The 15947-nt window shown below is 38.8% G+C and overlaps 1 protein-coding gene and 1 long non-coding RNA gene across 2 annotated transcripts in view; one reads left to right on the plus strand and one right to left on the minus strand.

Moving 5' to 3' along the window:
* The window catches only part of LOC121909175, a 22507-nt gene that overhangs the window by 5125 nt on the left and 1435 nt on the right, over positions 1 to 15947 (plus strand). Inside the window, exon 2 of the long non-coding RNA XR_006099377.1 lies at positions 13265 to 13336. This is a non-coding gene — a long non-coding RNA (uncharacterized LOC121909175). The remainder of the gene's footprint in view (positions 1 to 13264; positions 13337 to 15947) is intronic.
* Positions 11448 to 15947, minus strand: part of micall2b (mical-like 2b) — a 20703-nt gene continuing 16203 nt past the window's right edge. The window contains exons 15-16 of the mRNA XM_042429608.1: positions 15841 to 15887; positions 11448 to 13319 (exon numbers count right to left, since the gene is read on the minus strand). Of these exons, the coding sequence (XP_042285542.1) occupies positions 13240 to 13319; positions 15841 to 15887 (127 nt within the window). The 3' untranslated portion in view covers positions 11448 to 13239. The remainder of the gene's footprint in view (positions 13320 to 15840; positions 15888 to 15947) is intronic.

Genomic DNA, 15947 nt, shown 5'->3' on the forward strand with positions numbered 1-15947 from the left:
ACGAGGCAGTACCCATTTATGAATGAAAGTGACAAAACAACAAGCTTACAGTGAACATGCTGATGCCTTATGGCTGAAATTGCATCAGTGGAGTATTTACTTAGCCAGCCATTACAGCCAAGCAATTTGAGCAAATTCTCAGAAACAATATCGGCTCGCAGTCTGCTGACAGAGAGGGAGGGGTGTGAATCTGCGACGGGCAAACCGTGTAATTTCCTAATTCTGATCTTGCAAGACAATCCGTCCTTATCAGTGTCTGATTCCCACATTGGAGGAAAAGTAGACGAAGAAGCTGGAGGCCATCACACACACACACACACACACACACACATACATACACACACAGACTAGACAGAGGCATGAAATTACATAAAGGAAAGGGATACAGATGGAAAGAATGAGAGACTAGTGAGAGTACAAACAGGCCTATCAAACGACCACAGACCCAGATAACAAGATAAGGCCTAATCAATCAATCCTTGCACACGGAGAGAGATTGTGCTAAGTGGCTCATGAGTCCTGCTGTAAATTAAATCAGCACACTCCTTCAAGTAAGACAGAATCGAGGGAGTGAGAGTTGGAGAGAAAAAGGGAAAGAGAGAAGGGGGATAATAGAGGGTAATTTCATCAGCGTGGCCCATGATGAAGCTTTTACACGGTGGTTTGAGAGGCCAAACTAAAAGGCTGGAGGTTTGGTGATATTGAATATGAGTGGTGTGTCATGATTAGATTTGAAAGACGATAGCCAGGAACTAGATTATGGCGTCTAATGCGGATATCTGAAAGGGTGTCAGATCTTAAGGGCTCGGTGTGTGTGTGTGTGTATGTGTGTGTGTCTTGAAATGTTCTTCCTGTGTAGGGGACGCCAACACACTGTGATTCACTTTAATTCACTCACTCCGACATCATCCATCCTCATCACCGCTATGCATCCTCTATGTGTGTGTGTGTGTGTGTGTTGTTTTAGCTCATGTAGACTAACCATCAGCTCGCTGCTAAAGGCGAAAAAGCAAAGCGGCGAGCAGCAGAACCAGAAATACTAACAAAAAAAAAAGATGGAAGCCAAAAAAAGAACTGAATTCAAATCTGCGTTCGGTGAAACAGAGGTGCCAGTGTTCAGCCAGATGATTAATCATTTTCTTGGTTTTCTGTCTGCAAAGCATCAGCGCCAAGGTGTGTGTGTGTGTGTGTGTGTGTGTGTGTGTGTGTTTCATTTGGCTTTGCTTCATTTTTTTTTTGGTCGTTGGAAAAATGTCTTCACAGGGCAATAATTAAGACTATTTAAATGTTTACCCTAACATCTACTCTATTTGTGCTAGTGTGTGTGTTCGCATCGGCCAACCTCAGCTCTGAGTATTTATTCAGGGGGGAAATGACGAGTCAGCATCACAGAATACCAAACATTAGCAGAGACTGATGATCCCGATGACAGACACGTCAAGCCAATGTGTTTCTTCGTTGACTCCCGCTGTCGCCTCGCGTCCAAGTCGCTCACACAGAGAGCGGAGGAACGAGTCATAAAATCTACTTTTGCTTAAGTTAAAGTTGGCGACACGATGGAAAGAAATATTCCTTTACAAATTAACGCAGTTAGCTATTCATTAGGAATAGTAGTCAGCTTGTGAAAACAGTTATGTATATACGTGTATTTGTTTAAGGTCTTCTGTGGCTCTGGAGCTTCGTCAAGTCTGAGAAAATAACCCCGATGATGTCATCGGTGTTTGAGTGATGTGTGCGTTCACCAGACAGGGAGCGTCTAATGAAAGATGCTATCAAGGTACATTAAACAACTTTAAAGTCAAGTGCTAGCGGTAAAACGTATTCAAGGATCCAAAGGTCTAACCACACCTCAATATGACACTATGGTTAAGGTCTGGTTAGGTTTAGGTTAGACTCACAGGTCTAAACACTTCGCTCACAGAGACTGAAGACAATCTGCCAGGTTTTGTTGTTAAAACTGGGTGGAAACAATTAGAGAGTTTGTCTTTAGGGCGGCCCTTCATACTGGGGTGGTGACATGCTGTTCACTACAGAGGAGAACAGAACAGGGGAGAGCATCGTTTCCAGTAAAGCGTCCTTGACAAAATGACGGTTTGTTAGCGGTCGTTCTCGCCACCATTCAAGCAACTAACGTACATTCAGGAATCCCCAGACTTCAGTAGGCAGAGATCTCTGACCGTCTGGTACCGCGAGACTTGGTTTAAGCACAAAAACAAATGGGTTCGGTTTAGGAATAGATCGTAGTTTGGGTAAAAATAACTACCTCGTTAAGATTAGGTGACCTTCGTCATCATGGTTACAATAACAAAGTTAGGGGACGATCGCTGTCTTTTTTTTTTTTTTTTTAAACGAGAACGGAGGGAGGGAAGAGAAAGATAGTGTGCATTGTGCACGCAGACGAAAAGATTAATACAAGAGCACAGACTGTCGTTGCAGAACAGCGTTGAAATGAAGGAAGAAAGAAAGACAGAAAGACAACAGACAAACAAGGAAATAAATAACAAATTAAAGAAAGTAACACAAAAAGTAGAAAAAAGATCCAAAAAAAAAGAAGGAAAGACTTTAAATTAGTGACAGAGTATAATGAGCTTTTCATATTTTGAAGTTTTAATCTGCTTAATAACCATTAACTACACCTGTCAAATAAATATAGTACATAAATGTACAGCAGAAGTAGGAGCAGAAGTAAAAGCCTCTCAAAATAGAAAGACTCAGCGTAAAGTACACAAGTTTTCTCTCTCTGCTTCTGTCACAGAGCTCAACATGACCTCAAACACACCCACACAACATGAACACATCCAGTGTATGTACAACCAACAAATCTGAATTATAAAAAGGGAGCAGTGACGCAAAGCGCAGGCCTCATAACCAAATATGGATGGATGGATACACACACACACACACACAGACACACACACACAAATAAAGTTGTCTGAGTGTTGTTTGGCAGGGAGGGCGGGAGGGAGATTCATGACTTTTAATATGCAGAGCAGCTGAAAAGTGGAAAACCAGACACTCACAGACACACACCTACACTGAGACATCAGTTTCAGAGCTCCGCACTCACACACACACACACACATATATAAACTATGAAGATGTTTTTCTATTCGTATGGTGACAGACAGCAGCTAACACACAACAGATCGCTCCCAGCAGAGAACACAGAGCCCTCACATCATTAACACCTCCTGCTGCGTACCGCTGGGTTTCAACTGTCTCGGGACACAAAGCCAAGAGAGGGAAGGAACAAGAGACGAACACTTAGGACACGGACGAAAAGGTGCTATAAATGTGTGTATTTACATCTGTGTGTGTGCGTGTGTGTGTGTGTGTGCTCCCTATTTCCCAAATGCCTCGACTCATCTGCTAATTAGTCAGGAGCAATTAAGTACGCTTAAACTAACCGCACACAGAGGCAGCCTGAACACACATCCAGGTAAACAAATAATCACAAACAGAGTGAATGACTCACTTTAACTGTGTCAGTTAATAAAAAAACAACGGAGTTCTACAGTAGAAATAGAAGAAATTGGTTATGGAGAGAGAAAGGCTAGATAGAAAAAGGAAGAAAAGAGTAATAAGGAGTGAGGAAAAAAAGGAGGAGAAAGAGATAATCATAAGTCCCAATGGACAGATTGAAGCAGAGTGGATTCTATCACATGCTATCTCTCATTTATATGCTAATTCACACTATTAACAGAGAGAGAGAGAGAGAGAGAGAAAGGGGAGGAAGGAGAGTCTAATAAATATGCACTGATTGCTGTTTGTTCGTTAGTATCTTTGTGCTGCTGAAGATTTGTCGTAGCGAGCCGCCAGCCAGCCTGCTGTTACCTCTCTTAACTGTTCGCTTTAAGACAAAGTGTGTCTCATAATATCTTGAGAAACTCTTGTGACTGTAAGCACAAGTAACAGGAATGTTTGAAATGAAAAAAAAAACACTGTATATAAAATAAAGCCAGAGAGACTGATGTTATCAACGTAATTCAATTTGGATTAACGCTGCAAATCATCTCCTTTCATCCCTCCTCCCTCACTCCCCTCCTTCACTTTTGTTCCTTTATGATACTGATAGCCACTTGAGTGCTTCTCTCATTTTCTGCTTTAAGCTTTTGCTGCTGCTGCTGCTGCTGCTGCTCTCAATTCAGCTCAATTAATAATAAATACAAGCACACGTGCGCACACAAACGCACAGTGTCAGTGTACTTCACTGACCTTCAAATATGCAGGAGGTAATAGATCTTATTAAGGTGTCATCAGTGAATTTGTGTGTGTTTCCAGTTTGGATAATTAGAAAATATCTTTTAGTTGGGCTTCATATTTGGAACTATTTTGCGTCTATATTTTAGTTTTTGCACCTGCGTAATTACCTGTTATGTCCCAGCCTTTATCTTTATCACAAGTGGAATACCATACATCACACAAAAAAATCACATAAGCACATGTTTTCTTGATATAATGTGACACTAATTGGCTCAGAGTCAGCAACAAAAAAGGGAATCACACATGAGTAAAGTTTATGATATAAAATAATAATAATGTTAGTCACATAGGTCAGTAATAAATGCACTGTGTGCGGATAAGTGCAAACAAAACACAAGACCCGAACCTGCTGATGGAGGTCTAGAGGGAAAAGAAAAGAGAGATGTTAGAAATTGAGCTGCTTAAATAGGTTGAGGCCAAGTTTATTCAGGTGTTGACAGTTTCCTGACGTCCTCTCCAACTCTGCCTATTGGCTCCTGAGTCAGGAAGCCAAACCAACCACACACACACACACACACAGCGGGGCAGAGAGGGTCGGACGTCACAAATGTGACAGATTCACATGATGTAGGCACATGTGATTTCATATGTGAAATGTTATATATACTCAAGATACTCAGCGCTATGATCAGCTCCCTTTGAAACGTCGTATTAAATAAATAATGAGCCATGTTTCTTCTGGCTCAGAGAAGACGTTTTATGGATCCCCACTAGCTTCCTCCACAGCGGTTGTTAGTCTTCATAACATCATAATATGGTCGAGTTGAGATGTATTTCTTGAAGGAGGAGATACTGGCCAGTTTTCTAATTGTATGAGGCTGTTTGTTCCATTCTGAAGATGCTCTGAAAACGACTGAAAGTTCGACTTTTGGGGCGAGGAATTGCTAAATTGCAGTCATAGGAAACATGTAGAATATTTATGAGCTTGATCTGGATGTTGCAGTTGAGATGAAAATGACTTGGATGTACCTGATAACATTACCTTCTTGATGAATATGCCTTAACAAAGTCTAACTTCTGTTTCTTCTACTTCTCACTCAGCCTCAGAGTCAATTTGGTTAATTCATATGAGACATTTCTTTATTTATTTTTTCTTTATTTGTGTTTTTGTGCGAGTGGTCGGGACTCAGATGGAAAAAGGTGATATCTTAAACTTGTGTGCATCAATCAGGATTTAGGTTTACTGACAACACTCTAATATATTTTAAAACACAACATATGAGACTTTGTTAGGGGATAGAATGATAAAGTCCTGGACTCATTTCCATCTTTGTCTCTGCTGTTTTAATAATATTTGAATCTGATGTCAGCTGTGGGTTGTTGCTGCCGATGTTGTCGGCAACCGTATCTGATCCAACAACACCCACAGTCCTCATGAATTTTTGAGCCTTAAACTCGAAATAACTTTTAGTATTACTTTTTTAATCACAATTATTTCATGTTATTGAGAAAAACTTTGTTCAGGAGCCTTAAAGGGAGTAAATAACAGTGTTGAGAGTCCTTACGGAGATAGAAATCACAGCTACGGTTGTTTGGATGCTGCATCTGGTCGAGAAAGAAAAGTGTGTGTGTGTGTAAATATAAAACACACACCACAGAGTCCAGACTCAAAACTAAGGAAGGCCTTGTTGTGACTCCTTAGCTGACGGATCTGTGCTAACTGTGGATATCTTTAAAAAGCAGCTCATAGACCAACCTTTTTAGACTTCCCTTTGATTAGAGTTCTTTTTAATCTATTTCTATCTATATTTAATGTATTATCTTTATAGTTTCTATTTGCTTCGTCTGTCTTTTATCTCTCATGGTGAAGCACCTTGTGACGTCTGATCTATAAAGATACTATACAAATAAACTTTACTGACTTACATGTGATAAATCCTTCTATAAGCACATGTGGTTTTCAGACATGTTGTTTCACATGAGGGAGTGTGCGTTACTTGTTCTTACTATTCTGTATTTATAAGATATATATGAAGTTACAGTTACAACTTATTTAATGACAATCATCTGCTTTATATTTAAAAGCAAAATCATTTATTAGGACCGTGTTTAATCTTTTAAAGAATGTTTGCTTGAAAATGAGAGTGGAAATATTCATCCTGATAGATGGTGTTTGTGATTCATTGAGCACATATCCTCTCTGTCTTTCACATTACTCACCGAAACGTAAGTATCCATCCATGGAGGAGCTTAATCTGTCTGCACACATATTCTCTCTCTTTACACACACACACACACACACACACACACACACTGATCATTACCCTCCTGGCTTGTCACAGACACTTAGAGAAACACAAAGAGGGAAACCCAAACCAAAATCCTGAAATGATTTTCCCGCCTGTCGCCACCGAGATGTGTGTGTACGTGTGTGTGTGCGTGTACTCACTGCTGTATCTGTGTGTGTGTGTGTGTTTGTGCAAGTAGAGACCACATGCAAAGGGTTTCCACGGGCGACATCCAGAGGTTCTTGAGGGGGTCCCTGGGCTGTGATCGCTTTTCCAGCGCTGTCGTCACAAAGACACACTTATACTAAAACAGGAGTCTTTGTCGAAACGCAGCGAGGGAGACGCAGACACAGAAAAAAATAACTAAAAGAAAATCAGAAAGCAGCAGTTCGACCCCAATCGTTTTGTTCCACCATGTGTTTGCATGCGAGTGCGGCGACGCATCATTTGAACACCCGAAATCACTTTGCTATGGATTCCACACTCATCAGCCTCCTCCTCCTCCACCACCGTTAAATCTGTCATCACTTTTACACCTTATTCTCACTGTTTTGCTTAAGCAGCGCTGTTGTGTGTGAGTACGAAGAGTTTTTTTTTTTTCCCAAGCACTGACTAAATATCTACAGATGTGTTTCTTTTTTCAATAAAGCAGCCTACAAAATGAGATTATAGCACTTTAAACTTCCTCATGTGGTCAGTTTTATGACCTCTCACTGGTTTATAAAAACCTCATGAAATCCATCAAAACACACTGAAGGAGAAGCAGTCACACTCCCTTATAATCGTAACACGAAGCCTTTATGAGGAAGATAATTTCACACCTTCTGAAACACAGAAACTGAGCACTAACTAGAGTAACAAATATAAAATCCATTTAATCCATTTTACATTTCAGTACAATATTTGTCTTTATCCTAATTGATGCAATTACAAAGAAGCACCTTCCCAACTGATACAATCAGTGACATCAATATAATATCAACATTTTATGAGCTGCAAAAAACAACCGTTTTAGCTTTGTGACAAGCAATTTTCAAATAATCCAAAACTAATTTATCAAAACTTATTTTTACACAAACTTATTGTTCTTATGTGCAGAACTAAACCAACAATGAATTGATCCTACTAAGTATCGTGTGTGTATCCACAGCCTGATATATCTAATTCCTCTGTGCCGTAGACCTCTGTTGTTGTGCAAAAACTATTAAAAACTCGTTAATGAGCCACACCGCTGCACTGGGTGCAGAGTTTTGGCACATTAGTTTGTTTAGAAATGGCTCCAGTGACTAAAAACAGCGATCACATTTTCAGTTTCAGGAGAGAAGTGACTTCTGCTTCTCTCCTGAAACGCTGAAGGAACGTTTACAGCGGTTTTGCTAGCTTGTTATGCTACATATCACAACCTCTTGACTTTGTGCTACATTGTAAATTGTGAATAACTTTAGTACAAAGTCAAGAAGTTGTGATACACAACAAGCTGGAAAAGCACTTTTAACAAAACCTTGATCCTACACATGCTCAATGGTTTCTGTCGTACACAGAACTACTCTCCGGAGACTGAAAACGTGATCGCTGTTATTAGACTTTGGAGCCATTTCTAAACAAACGACATGACCATAATCTTCGGGGCAAAGGAACATGTCACCCATTGCAACAGTGTAGCTCACTGACATGTTTTTTAATAGTTTTTGGACAACGGAGGTCTACAGCACAGAGGAATAAGATATATCAGACTTTGGATACACACACAATACTTGTAAGTAGATAAATTCATTGTTGGTTTGGCTCTGCACATGAGATTTATTGACAATAAGAAAAATATAGATAATCACCAGCTATATCCTTTAAATAAAAGTCATGAGGTATTTTCAACACAGGAAGACAAATACACAATTTGCTTTGTGCTCAAGTCATAAGAACACTTTTGCTACAGAAATGAACATCTTCTTGTTCCTTTTTCAAAAATGGTGAATGATTTTGTGTTTTTTGCATCTTAATATTATCATCAGGAACGAGAGAAGCGTAGAAAACAAAAGTAATCAATATGAAAAATACTAGAAAGTAGCTTCTGTAGGCCGAGCAACATCATGTGACATCACAAAACATGAACTCTAATCGCGGGTTGTTCAGTCCGTCTCGTGAACGTGCTAAACATGAAGGACTTGACCAGTGTGGTCAAGTCAAGTCAATTTTATTTGTGTAGCCCAATATTACAAATCACAGATTTGCCTTTGGGGGCTTTACAATGTGTACAGCAGTACAACATCCTCTGTCCTTAGACCCTCGATTCAAATAAGGAAAAAATCCTTAAAAAAACCACCTCAGGAAGAGCAACAGAGGAGGGATCTCTCTCTCAGGACAGACAGACGTGCCATAGATATTGTGTTTACAGAATAGAATTACAGAAATACAGTATGGACAGACAGGATGACAATATTAAAATAGATTTTTAATATATATATAAAGAATATGATCAAGAGGATGTGTGAGGCGTGAGTGTTAGAAAGGCGAAGTTGCAGACTAAGGTGAGGAGAAATAGTGAGAGGAAGTTTACAGTGTGTCAAATTATGAATGCACCTTCTCTTTAAGCCTTAAAAAAGTGAGGAGAGGAGCATAAAAGCGTACGAAACAACAATACCAGCAGGTTGAGTGTATGCTAATCCAGACTTTATACTATTCTAACATGGATTAAACAGATACGAGCTGTGAACGGTTGAATCGCATTATGTCAGACCAGAGTCGAGCCTCATCGAAACTCACCAAACTGTTTAAAAGTCTGTGTGAATATTATGTGAGGGCCCACTGTGTTATGTAAATGAACCACCTCAAAGGTATATTTACAGTCGGTACTGAAACCCCAGTCTGAGACATTGTAAATGTACCTTATTGAGTTGACTTAAAGGCACATTTTCACCCCGAAGATAAACATGTTCCAAAGTTAAGCAGAGACATGATTGATTCAGACACACAGCGGCGCAGTGATGGAACACTTTATCACGGTTTGAGGAAGGAATCAACAAACACTTTCACACATAACAACAGGAACAGATGTTGCCTTTAGAGAGGAAAAGATTACACACTGTTGTATTTTCACAGCAAAAGATATGAAATAAAAAAAAAATCAAACAGAAGCCAAAAGTCAATTTCCCTGCTCTTTTTCTACCCTTATTGTATTATTTCTCTCTTTCTCTCTTTGCATCTGTAAACGGATATTTTCAACTGTAGCGTAGAGAGGAATTGTTCTTGTGTTTGACTGTGACTGTTCTGCGGTTTTGTTGCAGTAGATTAACGGCGGTTTGTAGCTTTATGTGAGATGATGAAAGACGATGGACTGCTCATTTTAAGAGTTATAGAAATCTTAAACACTTGAAATTTTCCATGTGAGGTTTCATCAAACAGATGTTGAGTCTGTTTGATGAGTCTTTGGTTTTAAAATCTCAGGGAAGCAGAATCATTTTTCAATTGCTGTTTATTTTCTTCTCAGCTACATGTTCTTTTATCAGTAAGGTTAAAGGTCACGGTGCTTCTACAGACACACAGTTGGAGAAGGCCACAAAAATGCCCCTCAGATTTTTAAAGTGGGACCCAGAACTTTGCTACACGTCCTATCAAACAATTCAAATGTGAGGAGGAGAAATAAACATGTTATGAAGAAAATACATTAACGTCATTCTTTCTCTTTTCTTTTTTTAGCATCCTGTTTCTATATTTTGGTAATAAATCTGACATTTTTGTCTTGTCCCCTGAACAGAAATGTGTTATTTTTAAGAAATAAATGTGTGCTCCTTAAAATTCAAATGTCTTGAACCACTAAAAATATACAGTATATGTTTTAGTTTTTCCTAAAGAGGGAATAAGGATAGAAAGTGTCGTATGTTATACAGATTGAAATGACCTTTGTGGCAAATGTGTGATTTGTCAAGTCAATTCAAGTCAGTTTTTATTTATATAGGCCAATATCACAAATCTGCCTCAGGGAGATTTACAATCTGTGCAGCAATACGGCATCCTCTGTCCTTAAACCCTTGATTCGAATAAGGAAAAACTCCCTAAAAAAAAAAACCTTTAATGGGGAAAAAATGAAGGAAACCTCAGGAAGAACTTGTGAATACATAAATAAAACTGACTTGATGCTGGCTATGTACAGTTCGATGAATACTCCCTTTCCTCACTTCCAAAGTTTGGAGGGTTTTTACAGTCGCTTCTGTAACGGTCAACTGCAAAAACTAAAGAAGTTTTTTATTGACTGTCAATCTTCGCATTCTGTGATCAGGAATCTGTTGGATTCTCAGGATTCTGTTTTTATTGTCTGACAAAAAGAAAATGTAAGTTAATAGCGGCATGTGTATTATGTAATAGGTTTTAACTGAAGTGATGACAGACAGAGTTGGAAGTGACAGAAGGTTGAGGTGAGGTCTGCAAAATTAAGGCCAGGATGAAAACCCAGAGCAAGAACTTTGTCTCTTTTAGAATAAAATCAGTCCATGTGTGTGTCTGTCATTCTGTGTCTGGTTTGGATCTTTAGTCTATTTGTCAGCTGCACAGATCAAAGACCTGAAGGTTTCCAGCTCTGATGAGAGCTCCGGTGACATGAAAAGGCTCATGCTGCCTCCTAGTGTCAGTACAGAGAAAATGCATCATCACCGCAGCCTCTTAGCCGTTTTAAATAACCAATGATAAACTCTGCTTGGGCCAACTATGATTACATTTTTGAAAATTATAAGCTAAAATACAAGCCTTGATTAAAAGTCATCATGACATTAGCTACAACACGTTTAAGTAAGTAAATGAAAATATACCCTCGGATATACGACTGAACCACCGACACTCCTGCAAAGAGCTGCTCAGAAGAAGAACTGTAATAATTTAGGAGCCTAAGTACTGATTACATTCAGCATTCAAGTTGTGTACATTATTCTATTTTCATTTGGGTAAATGTCACTCCAGAGCACCATGTTGGATTAACAATATCTTTTATTAAAATGAGAGTAAAGATATTACAGTTCTTTATTAAAAATCCAGACCAGTTTCTCCATTTAATGATCAAATCCTCGTAAGATCCAACTTTACACAATAAACACAGCTGAGAAATGGGGAAATAAAAGGAACATTAACATACAGTATATACAATGTTAAATTATGTGTATTACCAAGCAGGTGTGTTGAAATCGATCAGCTCGGTAAAAACACACACACAAAAAGTTGCTTCAGTGCCTCTGCAGAAAAATGACTTAATGACACAAATAATATCTCATTATGACACAAATCCTAAACAATTAATTCAGCTAAGAAATATTAGAAACATGTACAAATCCAGATCCAATATGGATCGCTTTTTGCATTCCCGAGACTCACAGCTTTCACTTAAAACACTTGTGAATCTCACCATACAAACCAGATTTAACCTTTCCTCTAGTCAACCGTAAAAACACAAACTACTGCAACACACTCAAGTACAACATGATTAGACAAGAAAATAAAACAGCTGAAAATAAAAAGGGCCAAAGCGTGATATCCTGTGAGCACCAGACATGAATTAACTCATTATGAATGTACTCGGTTGAGAATTATATCTGTGTATATATATATATATTGTAAAGAAAATCTAAACTCAAATGTCCACTTATTAAAGATTCAATCGATTTCCTTCCATCCTTTAAGGATCATTGTCTCTGAATGAAGACCACATGAAGTAGGTGAAAGCTCTGAATTATTAGTAAGTGGCTTTTGATTCTCTGCAGGTTCTGTGTCCACATGTCAGTGTGGATCCTTTCAAACAAAACTGAAAAAGTGATAATTCCTTTGTGTATTATTTGATTTTAATACTTTTTAGAGGTCTGAAGAGGTAAAATTATATATAACTAACAGGAAACGAGGAAATTAACATAGTTTTGTGTTACAGAAATACATTTTTTCTGTTTTCCTATCCAGTTAAATATCTCACAACCTTTTGAAGGGTCCTGAGTTTAACCCGCCGGGTTGGGAACCATTATTTTTGTTTTTTTAAACGGCGAACTTCAACAGAATAGTCTGAGAGGCGTATTTGCCCCAGCCAGAAAAAGTACACAAAGAGAGACATTTGAGATTAAAAGAAAAAGTGCAGTTCAACACGTACAAAAACAACAACAACAAGGTCAGAAACAGGGTCACTAATGACTTGTAGTCCGAACCAAAAGGAGGACCAGAGAGCAGGAACCAGCTGTTTGACCTCTGTAGCAGGTCTTGTACTGTAACTCATATTAGCATCAATGTTACTGTTTACAACCAACATTTCAATAAGAAGCACGAGGAAGAGTTATTGGGAGAAAGCGAGAGTGTGTGTCTGTGTGAGTATTAAGTAGACAGATTAAGACTAGAAGAGGATTAAAATTTACAACTGGAGCACTGAACCCAATCACATCAGCGCTGGTGTGTCATTAACCCCTCAACGTCATCTCCGTGTGTGTGTGTGTGTGTGTGTGTGTGTGTGTGTGTGTGTTTGTGTGTGTGTGTGTGTGTGTGTGGCACCGGCAGGCAGGAGTCACGTCAGATCTTGAGTGATGCAGTCGACAGAGGGAAGGGCATTTTTCTAAAAGCGCTGAGAATGACTCTATCACACACAAACATACACACACACACACACACACACTATCCATGACATCCCATGAATCACTGACATTAAAGACGACAACGAGAGCTGTTAAAAAAAAAAAAAAAAAAAAAAAAAAACATCAAAGAAAGCGATCAGCACTGTGTTTTCTGATGAGCATCATCCCTCCTTCTTGTTCCCCCAGCCGCCGAACAGTTTGGACATCGGAGACTTTTTCTTCGGCTTGTCTTTCTTCAAGTCTGAGAGACAGAAAGAGGTAAGAGGAAAAAACAGATTTTAAAAAGTATCATTTGCAACACAAACACTAGTTTAGCTGATTAAGGTTTGTTTTCCTTAGAGGCTGCAACTAACGATTATTTTCATTATCAATTAATCATTTGGTCTATTAATTGTAAGAAAATGGTGAAAAATGTCAATCACTGTATCCTCAAATGTCTTGTTTTGTCCCAAACAACAGTCCACAAGCAAAGATATTCAGTTTACTGTCATAGAAGACTAAAGAAACCAGGAAATATTCACATTTGAGATCCTGGAAAGAGAGATTTTGCAAATTTTCCTCTAAAAAAAAAAAAAACGATTACTTGATAATGAAAATAGTTGGCAACTAATCGATTAATCATTGCAGCTCTACGTAGAAGGACTCTGACATATGATTATGAGACTGTTCGAGTTACAACTGTTAGGACGACAACATCTTAGTGTATAATCGCTCCTGGTTGCTGTTACGACCCAACTGACAACCAACCAAGTAACGAGTTACTTTTTAATGTCGTTCATGTTTTGGTTCAGTCTCACTACTCTCATCAACCTCATTTCCAGCCACAACAGGCAGCAGTTTTCTTTGAATCTGCACCACTACTGCCCCACTTCTGCCCCCAGGCCGCCCTCACAGGAAAAAAAACGACAGTATAGGTGTAAAATTCAGGCCGGCAAAAATGACCCATAGTTACATTTACGCCATCTAGTGGCCGTAGGAATTATGACACAGGGAAGTGATGCAGTTCAGATCACGTCAATATAAGGTGACTTCACAAGATGATTTTGCCTTTTCCCGTTTCCAACCGTGAGACGGGACATTTCTGCAACATTATGGTGTTTACTGTTGCCATGACGACAAAGGTTGCATAGCTGAAAGGAAGTATAAACCATGTTTCAAGTGATCATTTTAACCCAAACAACGATCTTTCCCTAACCAGACCTTAACCACAGCGCTGTCACACCATAAAACATTGTTATTTTTTAACAGTGATTTGTAACAGTTACTGCGGCCGTTAGATGGCGTAAACGTAACTATAGGTAGTTTTTGCCGGCCTGAATTTTAGACCTATGCTGTTGTTTTTTTTTATGAGGATGTGTTCACTGCCCCGCACCAAACTATACACACACTCAAAGTTAGCAACTAGCTGGTGAACATGTGGAGCATTTATCAGCTAAGGAGCCAGATGTTTTCCTTCAGGAGCTGGTGGAGAACAAAAACAGAGCTAAAATGAGATTGAAACACCACTCCAGATTAATGCCAATATTTCTCCCTTTCTGCTGAATATGTAGCCAAACGAGCCGTAGGGTAGCTTGCTAACATGTGAGGTGTGTGTAATTTTTAACATCTTATGGCCAAGTGACCAAAAAACAAACCCCCAAAAATTTAATGCAGCAATTAATGTACGATTAACTGTTGCCAAATTGACTATGATTGTTTTTTTAATTTTATTTCAGACAAATAAATAGAGGTTTACTGCAACAACAACAAAAATGTGTGTAGTTAGTCATTAATTATGGGTTATGCTCTCATAACAGAAGCGCTATCCACTGAAACCAACATGAAAATAACATACAAGGCGACATTTTCTCTTGAATGTGTTATTTTCTATATATTAGTACACTTCTGTGTGAGTTATTGTGCTTATATTACAGGCAAAAAATGTTAACAGTGTTTAAAAGTTGTGCTTAAAGTTAGTTTTTAGTCAGTCAGTAATCATGTAGTCTTTTTTTCAAAAGTGAGAGTCAAAGCACTGTTGCTATGGTTACATGCAGTTTAATGTACCGACAGTTAAACTTATTGTGATTTTAACAGACACCTGCCAGCCAATCAGACAGTGAACAGTTTCCAACGCCATAGTTAAATAAGTATATATGTTATTTGAAATGTGATACAACATGTGTGTAAACTATCACACACACAACGGTACTCAGAGTGGGAATGAACTGTGAAACTTTGGCATTAACTTTATGAATACATTAAATTGAAATGGCTAGTCTTTAGCCCACAGTCGGCATTCGCTCGCTGTAACATTACGACCTTTTGCTGAAGTTCAATAAATCTCCTCAATTTCAGCCCTGTTTTCCCGGTCATGAATTGCAAATGAAGCCGGTTTTTAACTATATTCTATCAGAGGGTCAAATTAACCGGCTACATTATCCATTTGTCTAATAGGAACGGCGTGGACAAAAAGAGGGGGAGCATTTTGTTTGATGCTTTTTCCATTAACAGTCATTAGATCAAATGAGATGAAAACATCGCCCAGTGGCACCCTTAAAAATGCAGCACAGGCACACACACACACACACACATACACACACACACACACACTTTCATAAACCACAATGACAATTCTATCTACTTCAATTAGAGGCGTCCATGATGGAAATCCTCAATTGGGTAATTTATAAGCCAACTAAGTTGCAGTGACTCCGGGGTTGTGATGACTAATGAACAGAGTGGAGGGGGGTCAGACGGCCTGTGGAGGTGGTGGAGATACTCACTGAAATTCATCATCATCTTGTTTAGCTGCTCGTCCTCCTCTTCCTCCCTGAGAAAATAAATCGAGAACATACAAAAAAAAAAATGAACACAGATTAACAATGGTACA

The sequence above is a fragment of the Thunnus maccoyii genome, chromosome 2 (assembly GCF_910596095.1).
Source record: "Thunnus maccoyii chromosome 2, fThuMac1.1, whole genome shotgun sequence".
NCBI classification, from domain to species: Eukaryota; Metazoa; Chordata; class Actinopteri; order Scombriformes; family Scombridae; genus Thunnus; species Thunnus maccoyii.